Source organism: Pollachius pollachius, assembly GCF_949987615.1.
Source record: "Pollachius pollachius genome assembly, chromosome: 14".
Taxonomy (NCBI): domain Eukaryota; kingdom Metazoa; phylum Chordata; class Actinopteri; order Gadiformes; family Gadidae; genus Pollachius; species Pollachius pollachius.
In genome coordinates this window covers 5348294-5366597 of record NC_136947.1, presented here as the reverse complement: position 1 = coordinate 5366597, position 18304 = coordinate 5348294, and the positions used below count along the sequence as shown (strand labels likewise).

The following is an 18304-nucleotide window of genomic DNA, read 5'->3' as shown; positions in this document are numbered from 1 at the left end:
CGCTCCCTACATCTTGAGTTACTGGCGCGTCCTGTGTACCTTTATATTTTTAAACCAGCAGGGGTCCCCAAATCAGTGTTACCGGTACATTGATTAATAGCTAGTGGTTAATATTGGTAGTAAAGGCGTCTGATCTTCCAAATCTGAATATCAAGTAATTCATATAAACAAGGGAAGGTATACGCCCAGCCATGCGTGAAAATAGGTGGTTGTAGAGTTTTTTTTGATTTGCTCTATAATAATTGTTGCACAAATATTCAAACAAAACAATGACAAAGGTTTCAGTTAGCAATCATTTAATTCTTCCTCTCAGCTTAGAATCACTGTAGTACATAACTTACATTTTGTTTTCTCAATTTCACAGGTTCAATTTTTTTGTTTCCTCAAACTTCCAGTTTGACCTCCCTCTCGTATCAAACAAAAAAGCAGATTGTATTATACAAAAATGCAAACCAATTTTCACACAGTGAATTCTCTTACAAAGTCATAAAATGGCGTAATAATGGCTACATCCACATTGGAGGAAGATAATTCTAGACATTCCTTAATGGAGTATAATATACATATAAAAACTTTTTTTTCTTTTTGAAATCAAACCTGTACCTTAATTTAAGAGATATCTTACAAGGGAGTAATCATATAAAAAAGCCATTTGTGTGTTTCCCCGTTAGACCTAGGGAATAAAAGGTGAACCGTGAACAGCAGTAACAGGGTTCAGTGGTCGGGGGGTGGGGGGTTCATTGGCTATGAGGAACAACAGAACGGGATCGGCAGCAGTTTCACTCAGAAAACAAGGAGATTGAAATAAACAATCGTTGCTATTAACTTAATAGCTGTCAACTGTCGCAAGTTCAGCCACCATCTCCTACTCCCGTCACACATCCTTGCTCGTCATTCATCACTCGATCATTCATCTACCGTGTGAGAGAGAGAGAGAGCCAACGACACTTAGCACCAAACCCTGCCTACCCATCATCTCTGCTCTTGTCGTTAGTGACGTTGGTCAATCACCAGTGAGGTGGGTAGGGAGTGGGTAGGGGAGGGGAGGCGAGATGTGTGCCGACGATGACTGTGGTGCGAGGTGAACGCGTGATACTGCCGTACGGTGTGGTCAGGCCCCAGCGCTGGTGGCTCTGGGACCCTGGCAGCCAGCCGGTTCACCGGGCAGTGAATGAGAGCAGGGGAGGGACGGGCTTGGGGAGGGGAGGTGAGGAAACAAGACGCGGAGGAAACGCAACATCTACAAACCAACGCTAGCTCAATAACAGTCCCTTACAAAAAAACAAAACAAAGAACAAAAAAGCTTCAAATCTCTGAGATTTGCATTAATGCACACGTTAAGTAATTTGGTGAGCTGAATTTTTTTTTTTTTCCAAAAGAAAAAAAAGGACACAAAATAATGTTTTTTTTTGAGGAAAAAAATATCTATGACTCTGAATCATGCCAATTGAGTGTCAATTATTTGGGTTCAACTCATGCTGTTAAAGCAGACTAAATATATGTAAAAAAAAAAAAAACTAAATCATTTCTCAAGGAAACAAGGCTGACCTTTCAACAAAAACCTGTTTTTATTTGGATTTGTCTGTTGGGGGGGCCCCTCTCCCATCGCCTTCCCCCAATACCCCCCCCCCAGCGTCGCTGGGTACAGCGCGCACTGAGGAGGGGTGGAGGTCGCGTGGGTGGTCTGGGCGTGGTCAGGGTACATCTTCTACAATACAATCTAGCAAACACACGCACGAAAAAAGAAATAAAAAAACAATCTTAAATTCTCCAACGTTACAGAATTTTGTCTTCTTCGGAAGCATAGTCTATATAACGAACATTTCCTTTGTTTGAACACAAAAAGATTAAGTGATCACAAATCAATGCGCACAGAGGTCCTTCGTCTGGGAAAGGATAAAGTCTGTGTTGGCAACCCGTGGACAGAAAAAAAACAAAAACGAAAAACTAAATAAAAAGCTGATTCTAAGTAGAGATCATTTAATATAAATGCTGAGCGAGTAGAATAACAGGTGGCACGTTAATAGTGCTTTAGTATATTAATGTATGTATACATACTCATATGTATATGTGAGTTGTGTACCTAAATTATAAAACAAAAAAAACAGAGCAAGGAGCCGCCCTGGCCGGGCGGGGCTTTAAGTGTGGCCCCGACGAGACGGAGACGCCGCCGCCGTCGACAACGACCGGAGAGAGAGAGAGCACGCCCCCGACAACATTCACTCCCGGGAGGGGGCCGGCAGGGGGTCGGCGAGGGGATCGCCGCGCAAACAATCGCCTTTTGTTCTTTTCTTTTACAACAAAAAAAAATCGAACGGCTGTTGGGTTGGGCGCGGCCTCCGCGGCCACAGAAGACTTCGGCGCCGCTCGCGTCCAAACTAAAACAGGACTCTGTCTGTGGCCGAGGGGGGAGGGATGACCGTACCCCCTTTAGCGTACCCGCTCACACAAACAGAGGGGGGGTTGGGGGGGGGGTAGTTGGGGGCATTGCAGAAACTATAAATTGAAAAACAAGTCACACCTGATGTTCTACATTTAACCGTCTTGAGCACGAGGACTCGCTCGTCGTTTGGGGCCGGGGGGAGGACGACTCGTCACCGTCCCGCGACCCGGGCGCGTACGTCGCTTGGAAGGCGAAGAAAATAACAAAAAGGCAAAGACAGCGCGCTCGCGGGAGCGTCTGTGGTAAACGGCGTACAGGCCGGGGTACGAGGACGGCGCTAGTGGTGGTGATAGCGGGCTGTGGTTCAGTAGGATCTCTGGTACGGTGAGCGTTGTTTCCCCACCTGCCTACTCATGACACGGACAAAACAGAACGTTTAACTTCCCTCCCCTCTCTGCTCAGTAAACAACGCCGTCGCGCAGAATTATGCATTTGAATTGAAAAAATACGTAGAGCTACAAATAATTTAAATTGCAAGGAAGGGCTTCCGCGAGTGTACAAATATAGAAATCGCTGTGCAACAGGTTGTGGCGGAGCAGACTGGGGAGGCTGGAAGGCTTGAGTGGAACTACCTTTAAAGAAAAAAACCTGTGTCCAACTGCATGAACTGTGTATATATACTGCATGACGGCGAAAGGCCTGAGGAGTTTGGACCACGGGAACCCTTTGCAGGAAAAGCCGCGGCCAGACCCCACCCATTCCCCCGCCGAGGTCGAGACAAAACGCAAAGCATGACAACAAATTTAAACAAAAAACACGAGGGAACGCAACTTCATAGAAGTTAAGGAGAACTAATAACAAGATAATCCCAATGGGGAGGCCTTTTGCCTGGCCAGACGGGATGCTCTGGGGAGGGAAACAGGTTCTGCCGCGTCTCTCACACACAGAGAGAGAGAGAGAGAGAGAGAGAGAGAGAGAGAGAGAGAGAGAGAGAGAGAGAGAGAGAGAGAGAGAGAGAGAGAGAGAGAGAGAGAGAGAGAGAGAGAGAGAGAGAGAGAGAGAGAGAGAGAGAGAGAGAGAGAGAGAGACCAATTAAGGCCTGTTTTCAAGAAATAAAACAAACCCAGGGAGCCTACGGAGACTACGCCAGCGCCGCTTTGGCAGCGCAAGCACAAGGGGATCCCCGTGCCAAGTCCCCCGTCCCCCCCCAACCAACCAGGAGAAGCATAAAAGTAAAGTTCCCTTATAGAAAACATGAGGAAACCTCGTTATCAAAAAGGATTTCTATTCTTCTTCCTCTTCTTTTTCGGCAATCTTTAAAACAGAATGCTTCGGTTAAATATATAATATACTGCTTTTCAATTATGAAACAGACGTTAAGATGTAGTCATAAAATGCACTTAAAGTCAGGCTTCTCCAGGTGGTTTGAGAGGGGCGCGGGGCGCTTGGCTTCCCCCCTCCCTTTGTCTCCGTAGTGTGACCCCCTCTCACTCTAGGGTGAATGGCTGGCATTTTGGGCAATGTTGTGATGAGCGTTCCGTTAAACTGCGTTTCCCTCCTCAAACAAAACCCTCTTCTGGCCAGTCGTGTGTTTCCAACGACGTGGGCGGGGATGGGTGGTTCCTGGCTTCCGATAAACTCGCCTTTTATAAGACTCTCGTTTCATAGTGGTCTGTTGCGAGTCTGTAGGTTAACTATAGGATACGATGGACAACAGGTTATCATGTGATCTGGCGATAAATACCACGTGACCGCACTGTAGTGTAGCGGATGCTCTCGCCGTTCAATACATTTTTTTTTGATCTATTGCGACAATTACACTACACAGCAAAAGTGGCAAATTGTCTAATTCCTAATTTGTTAAACGTTAATTAGCATCTAGCCTTTTTCGAACCCGTGTCTGTCACAACCGATATCACCACCACCAATTTTCCTTTTGCCGCACGCATGTCGAGATCCTAGTTCAACCAGCAGTCCCAGTAAATAAAAACAAACGAAAACAAAAAGAAGAACAAGAAATGTTATCAAGTGCCCTGGTTTCCAGGCAATGAAAGTCATTTAAAAAAGCTCATTCACAGAACAAAAAGAAAGAAAATTCATATCACGGCAGATACTGCTCATCCTCTAAATAAAACATGTGTATGTGTGTGCCTGTGCATGCTTTTCAATTGAGCGCATCAGTGTGTGTGTATGTGTGTTGTATGTGTGTGTGTGGTGTGTTCTTAGGAGCAGGAATGGACAACACCATTCTTCTGCATCTCTGATGGACCGGCTCCCGGGTCGGAGCACATGCTCAGCGAAGACGTCTTATTGGTCAGCGAGATCATGGAACCGCCCACCGCATTTTCCTGCAGACTGCTCGAACCGTTGGACACCTCCCTAGAGGGAGGAGAGGACAGAAAACATTCATTTTTTGACCGCACTGCTGTACAAACTAAAAACAGCCAACACCCCATAATAATTTAGGTTTTCGTCTGCTCTTTAAACCATCGAAGTGATGACATTTTGTGTTTTGGTTATTGTCTTGTTGGTGTTTAATGGTTTATAAATAAGTAACAGATTTATTAATGAATGAAAGTAATAACCCATTGGTCTGGTTACACTCCAATCAAACAACAATCATCATCAGTTACAGATTCATATCCACCCAATGAGCCCCGGAGCCATCTCGGGCCAAGGGTTAAGGGGGGGGCCAGCCCTGTGAATCCTCCCAACGGTCAATCACCAAAACAACCCATCATGCGCCGCTAGCCTCCGCTCACCCGAGCGCCATGGAGATCTCCTCCAGCTGGGTCTTGTGCTCGGGCTGGCCGTTCTCCGCCGCCTTCATCTTGTACTGCTGCACCTCGTGGCCCACCTGGCTGTCCTGGGGCGGGAGCACACAGGGCGCGCGTCAGGGCCGGTAAACACCGCCCAGAGGCTGGAAGGCGCCAGTTTCCAGGATACAGAAACACGCTGTGGCCACGTGGGCGGCCATAAATCACAAGAGATTACCGGGATTTCCCTGGTTCCGCATACACAGACCACATGGGGACTTGGGGTGTGATGCTAAGCGGAAGTAGGTTGATGGATGGTGATTAACCCTGCACACGCCAACAGTAACCAACCCCCAGCAGTAGTAAAAACAAAGGCCAAGGATATCAGCAGTGTAACAGCAGTGGCCGCCCAAAGGCGTCAGCTATGCAAACTAAATGGGGATCGTAAAAAAAGCTTCCTCTGATTTTTCCGTGTCTTACCATGGCCATCTCCCGGGTCCTCTTCCCGATCTCCCTCTCCACATGGTCCAGCTCCATGCTGAGCTGCTTGCTGGAGACGGTGGTGTTGCCGTTGCCCCCTGCTGGCCACTTGCCCTGCTGCTGCTGTTGCTGCTGCTGGGACACCTGGCTCTGGCCGCCCTGCCCCGGGTGGCCCGCCTGAGCACTGGCTTCCCTCTGCAGCAACATGGAGTTACTGGCAGCCTGGAAAGAGACGTCACGCCGCAGAAGGAAAGAGGAAGGGGGGGGAGAGAGAGAGAGGAAGGAAGGAAGCGGCCATGACATTAAATTAAGACGTCAGAAAAAACAAATAAAGGAAGAAGAGAAATAACGCGTGGCGCAGTCGGGGAGTGGTGCGGCGGAGGGCAGGCCTGACTGCTACACACCTCCATGTTGTGCATCTGCGTCTGCTGACTGATCTGCTGGTTGACCTGCTGCAGCTCCATCTGCAGCTCCATCTGCTCTCGGTCTGTGGCCGCCATGGGCAGGCTGCGGGAAGACACATGTGCAATGCTGCTTAGCAACCCCGCGAGGGCGGCGGAGCGCTGCGCTCCTTTGCCACCGGAATCGATCAATCTCTCAACCATACGTAACCCTTATTGTGTCACAGTGAGGCGGGGGAACGGGGTCGGTGGTGCTCACCGTTCACCGAAGTGTCCCTGAGAGGAGGTGGAGGTGGAGCCGGCCTGGTGCGAGGGGTAGGGGCCAGCGCTCCAACCCCCGTGGTTCCCATAGGAGTACTCTGGTCAGAGAGAGGGGGACGGGTGCGCTCCGTTGAGAATGATTCATGAAAGCGTCTCTCGAGTCAAGCTTTCCCACCGAATCAAGTCACAGCGCTCGGGCGTCGCCTACCCGGTGTCAAGCGAGGGAAAGCACTGGGAACGATGCGGTTCAAGCCGTCGTCGATTCGTTACGAGTCAAACATCTCTTGTTTTTAAAGCGAGGGTAGGCAATCTATTTTAGAAGCGTTCTTTCAACGTTTGATCAAATTCACTTTACGCCCCAACAGCAATCAAGGCAAACGGTACGACAAAATATATATACGTCCAGTATCGTTTGCAGATACTGGATTGTAATAAGTCTGTCCATTCATTTAATTCGGCCCGAAATGATAGGATGAACAACCTGGCTGTCTACCTGCTACAGGAGTCTCCCCCAGGCTACACAGACCTATTTCTAAAGCAGGCAGACCAGTCGATAATCACTAATCATAACTCATGAATATCGCACACACACACACACACACACACACACACACACACACACACACACACACACACACAGCAGGGCGAGGGTCTCACCGGCAGCCATGGCTAGGTGTTTGGAGTTGGGGTTCTGGGCGGCAGCGGCCATGGCCTGCACGGGTCCGGCCGTCTGGTAGCCCGTCTTGGTGGTGCGGGAGATGGCGCCGAAGCGTGACACGGTGGGCTGGGGGCCGAAGGGGATGATGGGGTCGTCGTCCTTCACCTCGGCGCCCCGACGCGGGGCCTCCAACGAGGGGTCCCGGAGACTCTTGGCCTCCACATTCTGGTGGGGGAGAGACGGAGCGAGGCAGAACAGGAGAGAGAGAGAGAGAGAGAGAGAGAGAGAGAGAGAGAGAGAGAGAGAGAGAGAGAGAGAGAGAGAGAGAGAGAGAGAGAGAGAGAGAGAGAGAGATAGAAAAATAGAGACGAGATAGATAGACAGAGAGAGAGCGAGCGAGTGACAGAGAGACGAAGAGGAATGAGCCGTTGCAAGGGTGAGAAAACATTTCCAGAGAACCGTTTAAAGATAACAGCTTTCGACCCACGGTCGGCCTTTCGAACAAACATGGCTTTTGTCCGCATCTCATCTCCTTGGCACGAGAACACAAAAGCTCCACTGAACACTCTCGTTTTGCTCTTTGTAAAACGGCGCGTTACATATCACAGTTGGCGAAAATGTCAATAAATCCCCGAGCTCTTGTTTCTTCACACTGCATGGATGTTCCCCACGACAGCCCGTGATGTGTGTGAGGTCAGGGGGGGGGAAGCCTCACCATCATCTCCATGGCACCGGGGGCCATGACGTCTTTGGGCTTGGCGTCCTTGGTGCCGATGTACGAGCCGATGGTGTCACATGACCAGGGGGAATACTGTGCCGCGTAGTCTGACTTGCCGAACGGTTTGGAGCCGTCGTCGCCGTACTGTCGGGGGGGGGGGGGTGGGTGGGTAGACAAGCATCGGGTTACGCACCATGGACCAGGTGGCCCTCTGGATCAATAACTGGCACGAGGCGGTACTCCTGCCACTGAATCAGAGTTTGTTCTGTTTATTTGTGTGGGGGTGCGTGGTGTGTGTGTGTGTACCTCCGGCGGGTAGTCGCTGGGGAAGGGGTGGGAGAGGGTGGGGGAGGCAGCGAAGGGCGGGGGGGAGATGACCTTCCTCTCCTCCAGCTGGGAGAGCAGCTCCTGGCGGCGGCGGTGCAGGTAGTCCAGGCTGGGCTGGGAGCGCCCGTAGGACGGGTCCTATGGCCAGAGAGGACACACAGAAAGGCTTAGAACCATCCAAGATGGCTGCAGTGATCGACCGATCGTTTTTCTTTTTTTCGGCATGATTTAGGGACAGTTCAATAAATGTTCCTATTTTAAATTGATTTGGTATCACCACTGGGTCATTTTTATGATGTAAATTGAGGGAGCAAAGGCAGTATCGGCTCCAAATATCAGCTCAAGAAAATCGGCAGCCCTTATCGGTCATCGGAAATAAAAAAAGAAAAAAACGGAACTGGTCGATCCTTAGTTAATTGTTCAATGATAAGAAACCATTTATCAACATAAACTAATTTTCCCGAGCTGACAACGAAAAACAGACTCCCGGGGGCCCGCCCCGTCAGAAGGTGCACTAACCCTGGGATACGCCCTCATGGGCGGAGGCTGGTTGCCTGGGGGGTAGTACCCCTCGGAGGGGTAGCGTTCCCGGGGGCCGGGCTCCTGGTGGTAGAGCGAGCCGCCCGGCCCCCCCGACGGCGGGGGCCCGTCCATCGGCGCCGGGCTCATCCGGACCACGTCGTCCCTCTGGGAGGGGTAGGGCTGAGGGGGGGGAGGCGGGGGGCCCTGGTAGGAGCCGTGGCGTCCGCGGCTGTCGTAGTGGGGCGGGGGGTAGGAGAAGGGAGGGCCCGAGTGCGGGGCTTGATAGGGGCGCTCCGGCGGGCCGTAGCCAGGGTAGGGGTCCTGGTAGGGGGCTGCGGCCGAGTCCGGGGGCGGCGGGGCGTTGCGGATGTAGTTCCGGTGGACGTACTGCGGAGGCGGCTGTTGGTATTGGTAACCTGGGGACGGGGGGAGGCACCGTCAACACTGTAATAGAGCTGCCGTCATAAATAAGCAGTACTGCTCCGTTAAAACCCCCCCCCCGCCCCAGAATCATTCACGATTGGACTGCTCTGTTAAGGATACACCCGTAGGAATTGTCTAAGAGTATCAATATGTTACTGGTCCAATAAAGATTAAAAAACAACAGCTCATTAGTGAGATATAATATGGCTCGTCACGACACAACCGACCAAGGTGCACCCATGACAAATGATCGGTTTGGTTACATTTACATTGGGGGGGATTTGATCGACGCTTTCACCCAAAGCGACGTACGACCATTCATGCACACATTCACACAGCGGAGGCGACCACGCAGGGCGACGGCCAGCTCGTCAGGGGGCAGTGTCTTGACTCGGGGACACCCCAGCAACCTGGGGTACTGCCGCCCCACGAAGAGCTCAGAAAGAGCGGTTCAGACGGGGCAAGAGGACGGGGGCGCTACCTGTGGGGTACTGCGAGGACTCGTACTGCGAGGAGGAGGGCGGGGGGCGCGTGTCCGGGTAGTACATCTCGGCCATCTGCTGCTGCTGGGGCGGGTACATGGGCGAGCCGCGGGGGACCACGGGCAACTGCTTCACCCCGGACAGGTGGTCCGCCGGGAGCCTGCTGTGGGCCATGGGGTGTGGTGGAAGAGACATGCCGGGCTTCCCCATGCCGTCATGCCTAGGACCAAAGAAATACCCAAATTAGACGCCAAGAGAGGCCAGGCAGCACATCCCCCGTGGCCTCTGCAGTCTCGCTACGCGCCGAATCGTCACCCATCGAGACGTTCAGTGCCAACCCAAACCACTTCCTACTGCCAAACCACATTTAGTGTACGGTGGTGGTAGAGGCCTTCTTCCTTCCCCATAATACTAGATACTATATATAGTTAAATCAAGGTCTCATCTCACAATATGGACACTGCAACCGCACACATATTCCACCACTACACACAGCCAAGGCTCAGTTATGGCTCCACGTCAACACAACGCAAAGACAACTCAGACACATTGACGCATTGGTGAAGCCGTTTTGGTTCTGCGTCGGGTTTTAGTGAGCAGACCAATCACAGCCCTCGCTGCTGCGTCGCCTCGACGGAAGGTTACAGTTTTTGGGAGGCACACGTCGGCCCTTGCGGTGGACGCAAGGAGGGTCCGCAAACCCCCTTGCGTTGCGTCGACGCGGAACCATAACTAAGCCTTAGGCCTGCGTCTACAACCAGACACAAGCTGAGACGGGAACGCGACGAGACAAGGCGGACTCACGGGTCAGGCGGCGAGCCGGGGGCGCTGCCCCCGTCCATCTTGAGGGGCTTGCGCAGCAGGTCGTAGGCCTCGGTGCCGCGGGCCACCAGCTGGGGCATGGAGGGCCCCAGGGCGCTGCCGTTGGGGAGGGGAGACGGTTTCCGCGTGGCCGCCACGTCCATGGGGAGACCGTCGTCCGCCATCAGCCCCCCCGAGCCTGGGAGACGAGCCGCGAGGCGCTTGTTCATCTTGCGGTACCTGGAGAGGAGTTATTAGATTAGTTATTATTGTACAATGATATTTATTTCCCATTAGTGGATGCTCAACCCCTGTGGGTTGGAAGCGTTACAAAATAACCTTACATAACTTGTGGACTGACTTATTACGATGTCAGCTCATTCAATCCTAAACGTTAAGCACAGCACATTAAGAGGAAGGTGGGAGTCTCCCTTCGGCGATGGTAAGTGATAAGTCATTATCACACCAAATCACCACAGCCCAAAGAGTGTTCGGAGCTAGCTGTGTGTGTCTGTGTGCGTGAGAGGGTGTGTCTGTGTGTGTACTCACTTCTCGAGCTCTTCCTGAGAGTGGGCGAAGGTGCAGCTGGCTCCGCGAGGACAGCCCCCCTTCTGCTTCATGTCGCGACACATGTACGTCTTGTACTTACTGTGCTGAGGAGGCTGAGACAAAGAGGGGGAGGTAGAGACTCAAACACATGGACTGCACAGACCCACAGGTATCCACATGATACACGGGCCCAAAACATGTTGCCAAATCGATCACCTAGAGATAACAAGTCGCTCTTACAATTAGTCACCCTTCTAATCTTGTTTAAATCAACGAGTTATGTTGATATGGATTTTACAATATCTCGTCCCATGACATGGTACCTGCTCATCGTGGACCCTTGGTACATTGGAAGTAGAGCTTAGATCGGGCCCAGAAAATCAAGCCCGACCCGAGCCTGAGCACGTTCTGTCGAGGCCTGGCCCGGCCCGACACATTAACTGTAATTATGAGCCCGAGCCCGATTTCAACCTGACATTATTTTTAATACATGGGCTGTTATATCTGACGTTCTCAAATACAATTCGGAGTTGTTTGAACTACAGAAATCTGTTAAGAATTATCTAATAAATAATCCAACAAGGACGCAGCATGTAACTGTGCTGTTTGTTTAATCAAAATGGAATTGATTGCAAAAAGATGAACTAGGTTGGATGGCCTAGGAGCAGGCCTAGGCTACTATAAAATTTAAACAAGGTTTTAGAATAGGCTAAAGAATTATTTTAAACGACATAAACATTCCTAAACATATTACAAAACGTAGTGCAAAGACGCTGCTTCATGTCGCCCCCCAGGAGTCTCTCCACCCCGGGGGGCCGCTAACTGTACTGTGGCGGGTGGGCTCACCTGCTGTGGGTCCGCTCCTTTCTTGCTGTGGTTCTGGATGAAGTCCACCAGGCCGTGCACCACCGTCTTCACCGCCACCAGACCCTTCTCCAGCTGCTCCCACGTTGGAGGAGGGGCGTCTGCAGACCAACGCGTTCATTAGAAAATGCATCACGGTATCCACAGGCATGCAGACGGCTTGGGGGGGGGGGGAGGATGGGAGTGAAACCTGCCACGACAAGGCGGGTCCCTGCCTGGGCTGATCACCAACGAGAACAATTTGAAAAAATATTCTATTTACATACTGGTTTCTAGATATTTACCTACTTGGGAAAATAAATTCCACGACCATTATGGGGTAAAACTACCCTATTAGGATCGCAGAAATTTGTTTTTGTTCGCTAGTTCTTTTTCTTTCATATTTGCTTCACTGAATCTGGTCTAATTATAGCAGCATTGGGACTCCCCTAAATATCGGTTTGAAAACAGCCAAGGAAACCAATGCAAACGCCTCAAGTCAAAAGGTTACATTTATTTATAGATGGTTTATAGGGCTATATATAAATTAAATATGATTTTGACTATTATTTGTATTTCTAAAAGGAGTGGTTTACAGACTTGTACTGACTATTTGAACCACCAGTGCATGATAGTACCCGTACTCTGGTACACCATAGCATCGGTCGGGACTGGAAACGTCCATCGTTATCTCTCAACATCGTTATCGCTTATCATTTATTTGAATGTTGGCCTAGTATTATATTCTCCCATCAGTTGCACAATAGTCACCTCTAATTTAAAACACATTATATATATGAAGACCGACTCTTTAATGGCAAACTCTGAATCAATATTAGAATTATTGCATCCAATCCAAAGCAGAATTATGAAACATACCATGCAAGTTAATGTAAAAAGAAATCTATTATTTGCAAGCTCTTCGTTCTTCAAGGTAAACTAATCAACACTAAAAAAAGAAAAAAACTCTTAAACCACGACGCTTGAACATTGATGAATATTTTGTTGTTGGAGAATTTCTTGAAATTTAGTTCAGTCAGAAAAGCCGTGGAACGGGTTTCAGAGATTGGCTCTAAAATAGGGCTTAACAGATTTGTAAAACGAGACGAGGTTAACACAATTATTAGCAACCAGTTTTGGGATAATCAGGTTTAGGTATTCATCAGGAATCTCGGCCTAACTCCTCAAAGCTTGGTTTTAATTGGATTTGGATTAAATAACATGGAGCAGCAGAACAACACTACTGTAAACACGCCTTCCCACAGATGACTATGCCAGCCTCTTCATGAGACAATTTCGATTTTAGACTGTTCCATCATTGGTTAATGGAGTCCATCGTGCATGTCATAACACTTGTCAATGGTGGGGAATTTAAGGGAGGGAGGAGGCATTTCTTTGGACGTTTCCGTTTCAAAATCCTGCTCTCTTCACAACTCTTCGATCTCACCTACAGTAGCGATTGGAGTTCAGACCCCGGATACATTAAGCAGGCCTATGGTGTATCTTACCAGGGCTGGGGTCAATATTAGCCAGTAGTTCCAGATGGGGCCTCAGCCTGTTGAGGTTGGCTGGGTCTCCTGTCCTCTGGAGCGCGATGGTCAGCTCCTGGACACTCTGGGCGAAGGAGGCCGGGGTCTGCAACTGTGACACAAACACACAAACAGAAAATGCGTTCATTGGTTATGTTTGTGGCTGAGGACTACGTGAAGTTATTAATACATACCCGGAAACAAAAAGGTAAGGTGACACAAAGGACACACAAGCACCACCCAGATTAAAAAAACGACAAAGGAAACAAACTCTTCTTACCTTATCTATGATGGACTGCATGTGGGACTTGTGGGACTGGTCTCCGTAGAGCAGCGAGGACCATTGGTCGGGGGCGATGCGCAGCCCCCCTTCCATGGCGATCTGCACGATCTGGGAGTCATGCTCGCGTCGCAGGGCCTCGTACGTACGAAACTCCTCCTTCAGCTGCATGAGGGACGAGTCCTCGTCGCGCTTGGTCACCTAGGTGGTGCGGCGGGGAAGTGAAAGTAAAGACGGGGTTTTTTGTCACACGGTTCACTCTGATTTTGGCATGCCCTCGTGGCTTTTGATGTTGTTGACCGCCGTCGGTTTTATGATTTGATTAGGGTCTCGACGCAGCAGGGTTTATGGCTACCTCTTGAACCGGCGTTCGAGATAAGACTTAAAAAGCCCCTTCGAGGGGAGCATGTAACCTGAAGCCACTTTGACAAGACGGTTGAAACAAATAAAAGAGGACGGCGCTAAGCTTTGTTCCTTACCTTGAAGCAGGAGGCCCGGTACAGGAGCTGAACCACGTGGCCGATGCTGGTCTTGGATGCCTGGGGGAAGCGGGGCTCCAGCCTCTGGACCACAAACAGGACCAGCACCTTCCTGGACAGAGCCGAGCCGTCCTCCAGAGCGAGAAGAACCAGCTTGAGAGCCTCCTCCTGCATGGCTGCAAGATAAACCCCCAGAGAATCGTAAGCAACAGGGTGCCTCAAGTCACACAATATCAGGGTGAAATTGACAACTATTCATACTTTGGCACAAATTAGACAGCAAAAGGCTTTTGATCAGTTATGAGAGTCCGTAAATGGTGCATTAATTACATAAACAAAGCAGTTCACAAGCTGATGTGTGTTCAACAATGGTACTGGATCCTTTTTCGAGTGCGATATGTGGCTATGAAACCGCAGCGGGACTTTAACTTGCATGGCAATTATTTTCCCTCAGATATAGCAACACAGTGAGTCACCCGCTTCAGTGGGCACTAGAAATATTGAAAGGGGGGGGAAAACCCTGTTGTAACTGCCGTTAGGGTTTTCGGTGGTATTGACTTGTATCCAACGGCTCACTGGACATTTCAAAAGGGTGCTAGGCTACCTGGGCCCAGGAACTGGCAGCCTCTGGCACGGACGGCAGCCCACAGGTTGGATGAGAGCTGCTGGGGGTTCTGGTGCTGCAGGATGAGCTCGGTGACGGTGCGCTCGCCCAGGGAGCGGGCCGCGCGCATGGCCCTGACGCGGCCCTCCTCCTCCACCAGCTGACAGTGCACCAGGGTGACCAGCTTCCTCTGCATGGGCCTGCTCAGCATGCTCTGGGCAGTGCTGCTCAGACCCACCCCTGGAGAGCGCAGCAACGGGCCGCAGGAAAGGGGTGTTAGCAAGACCGGGAGCGGTGTCCTTTAGGACGTCACAATGTACATATTGATCGATGTGGTGCTGGATAACGTCTAGGCATTGCTTAGAGTTGTTTTAAAAAATACATAAGCCACCATAAATGTTTCAAATGAACAAGTGAGCCTTTTAAATAAAGCATGATAAGAGTGATGGCTTGCTAGAATAAGCTTAAGAGAACTTCATATTAAGATTTACCAATTCTTACAAAAGCACTTAATAAACATGAAATACATTCAGCCAAAAGGTAGGGTTTCATACAAATTAACATTTGTACCAATGAACACGGACACTACCGTGAGATCTTTTCCAAACGGCTAGAGCAGAAAACGCAGGTGAAAAGAGGAACAGACTTTATGATGCAGTGTGTGTGTACCTCTGGTGTTGCTGAGGGGCTTAAGGTAGAGGGCCAGCTCCTCCACACACTGTCTGGCCTCCTCATAGTGCTGAGAGTCCTCCGGACTGGTGATCAAGGCGACCGGCTGGGCCTTAGGAACCTGAGGTCACAGTCGAAAACACACAGGGGCTTGAGCATCAAGTAGTGCGCTGCTTGGTCCGACCAGTGTAATTACACTGATGGCTATGGTTCACTGATCATGTGGGTTGATATAATATTAAGCAAAAGTAAAGTTGTTTTTGTTTATTTTATGACCCAACCCCTGTGTCAGGCCGTATTCATCCAATATTGTTATAAGGTTGTATAATACAGTCTTGTACCATGTTAGGGTAAGCGTTATTATGATGCCACATTTCGATCTCGATTCACACGATGATATTTTGTAGTATGACAGTGAAAGTTTTTAGGTTTAGGCCCTTGACAAAACTTACAATTCATGCTTTTGGATAATAATAATAAAAACAGGAAACATTGGCTGCGGTACATCCCAAAAAAACACAATATGTTGCAATGTTCTTTGATGAGATTTATAAACACAACCAACTGAAAAAAAAATAAACACAATCGACTGGCGTGACATCCCATTCATCCATGGTCAGGTGCCAACTTCTGCCCTGCATCTATGACATTGTAAGCCACTGACTATTGGATGTACCACACCCATATAAGCTGTGCCCACAGGTTTACTCTGCCCACAGCATTCAGCTCTACTGATTGCACTCTAACTTGCAACACAACTACCTTGAGCCAGTGGAACCAATACATTCAACTAAAGGATTGCCCATAATTGCAGAATGACTCATCAAGGCTCAGCTCTTTTTATACAACACAACGTAGCCTTTGTAGGAACTGGAATGACCAAAAACACCCTTGTAAAATAAAAAAAATACCACAATAACAATACAGTCTCAAACAAGCATGCAATTCCATTCATGCCTAATTTGTTACTATAAAATGAAACACCACTGCATCCCTTTGTGATTCATTAGAAACTGAAAAAACATCCTACCTGTCCTCCCACCAGCTGAAGCAGTGCTGTGTTAACAGGTAGCTGCTCGATGTCTGTGCTGATGGCTGTCTGGTCAAATGGACAGGCCTTCCGGTGCAGTTTATTCAGGCACATCTTGCAGACAGTATGTCCACAGCCCAAACTAATAGGCCGGCGAACCGTCTCTTCAAAAGTCTGCGTGCAGATCGGGCACAGCAGGAACTCTGTCCATTGTGGGGCTTGCACTGGCATGGTTAAATAGTGATGGGTGTGACTGTTAGGGATTGGGGGGGGGGGGGGCTGAATTTAGCCGGCTGTGTCTGTATTTATACACAGAGGAAAAATAAAATAATATATGGAAGATTCCACTGGAATCAAGAAAAACTTCTTCCGAACTCAATCGTTCTCAAATGTCCTCACACATTGTGGATATTAGATCACATCACATGACGAATACTGCAAAGAGAAAAAAAGAGGAAAAATACCATAAGAATTAGGATATCTATACACATATAATACACTTTACAAATTGTTTAAAATGATTTGAAGCATTTTATAAAACTGTATGTTACGGCAATGTTTTACAACTTGAAAGTAAACACCAACACAAATGAACAGTAACATTAGAGGTTGCTTCAGGCATGCTATAAGGAGTTATAAGGGCGTCTATGTGCGTTAGGAACACGGGCCTAGGAACGGGTGGAGACAATGTGCAACAATAAAGCGACTCCAAAAAGTTGGGTCTTAGCGTGAATGGTCACCTCAATAATAAAGACCAAAACATACTGTGTGGCCTACTGTGGTGAGCTGGTCGACGCTACCAGAATGGACAAAGGGTCTCGGAGAGGCTAGCTGTTAGCAAGCGCTTCAGCGCTAAATTCATCTATAAGGGAACGTCGGCTACTTATGTAGAGCAACACGTTTGTGGAACACAAACGAACGGGCTTTATCTATATCGTTACTTTTTTATCGACCATTAAACATGCTATTCCTCGGGAGACCGACTCGGAACCAGGGCTACGGTGCAGTTAATAATAACTTTGCCCCGTACAAAACAAACACCGAATCCCAGCATGCTAGCCGAGGTAGCGGTAGCTTGCTAGGTGAAAACACAAGCCGTGTTAGCAGGCTACAGGCGGCGAGTTAGAAACCACGGGCAGCGACGCTGGATTTAAACTGAACACGTTGTTCCGTGCTTACGTGTTGGTCGTACCTACACACCATAATCAAAGTAGTGGGGTAACTCGCCCACATCGTGTGCCTATGACTGGCCCACAACACAAGACCTGCCGGTGACAATATAGCGGCTGTGGGGAGTGCAACGACGAGATTATGTAACGCAATTCTACAATCATTGCTGTAGCCAGGGCAGCTATGGTGTAAATATTAAAACACACATTGGGAAAGTGGGAATATCGCAAATACTACAGCGCTGTGGTGTTCCGTTATAAGATAACTAAAAAATGACAGACACACTGGGCTAGCAGCTCCTCCCCGGAGTACAGTGGAGCACAGGCTAGCTCGTTAGCTAGCTCGCTACTTAGCCATTATACATCCAAAACGTAACCACAGCGAACTATCCAGCGCTCATAAATCACACCGCTCACGAAATCGTAGGTTTAACGGGTCAGATTACTCACTCGTTCCAAAAAACTTGGAAGATTTTCATCTTTCTTTAGCAATGTGATGCTGTATTTTCTTAGTCGCCATGTCGACTATGCAGCTTTGGTGCTGCTGAGGTTTGGGGAGGGTGTCAACTCGACAACGGGCTCGCTAGCCGGTTACAGCTAGCTGAGAGCTGCGCGCGTGAGTTTGGGGTTGGTACGTGTGTGCGCGCGCGCATGTGTGTGTGTGTGCAATGTTTTCACGGCGCCATCTAGTGGCGGAAAAATGTATACGCAATGTAAAATCGACCGTCACTGTGAAGCGTGTGTTTTTTAGTTTGTGTGTGTGTGTGTGTGTGTGTGTGTGTGTGTGTGTGTGTGTGTGTGTGTGTGTGTGTGTGTGTGTGTGTGCGTGCGTGCTTGCGCATGCGTGTGTGCGTGTTTTTGAAATATTGGACATCTTTAACTGCAAAACAGTGCATTATGCCCTCCGAATATACCACACGTGATCAACATACGTCCACTC

At 49.2% G+C, this 18304-nt stretch overlaps 1 protein-coding gene across 1 annotated transcript; it reads right to left on the bottom strand.

Moving 5' to 3' along the window:
- Positions 1–287: 287 nt before the first annotated feature.
- Positions 288–17920, bottom strand: rc3h1b (ring finger and CCCH-type domains 1b). Its single transcript, XM_079751374.1, has 20 exons — positions 17815–17920; positions 16196–16630; positions 15166–15286; positions 14497–14736; positions 13893–14068; positions 13414–13614; positions 13113–13245; positions 11608–11726; positions 10762–10874; positions 10216–10452; positions 9411–9631; positions 8504–8922; positions 7964–8122; positions 7655–7801; positions 6939–7164; positions 6280–6379; positions 6024–6126; positions 5620–5841; positions 5146–5249; positions 288–4762 (listed from the first exon to the last, which is right to left on the bottom strand). Exons 2-20 carry the CDS (start codon positions 16424–16426, stop codon positions 4606–4608), a joined length of 3429 nt encoding a protein of 1142 aa, XP_079607500.1. The 5' UTR covers positions 16427–16630; positions 17815–17920; the 3' UTR covers positions 288–4605.
- Positions 17921–18304: the final 384 nt, after the last annotated feature.

Coding starts and splice junctions, on each gene's coding strand:
- rc3h1b (XM_079751374.1), bottom strand. CDS start 16,426: ATGCCAGTGCAAGCCCCACAATGGACAGAGTTCCTGCTGTGCCCGATC. Junction 15,287..16,195: donor TTCAGCTGGTGGGAGGACAG/GTAGGATGTTTT, acceptor CTGTGACCTCAG/GTTCCTAAGGCCCAGCCGGT. Junction 14,069..14,496: donor CTGCCAGTTCCTGGGCCCAG/GTAGCCTAGCAC, acceptor TTTATCTTGCAG/CCATGCAGGAGGAGGCTCTC.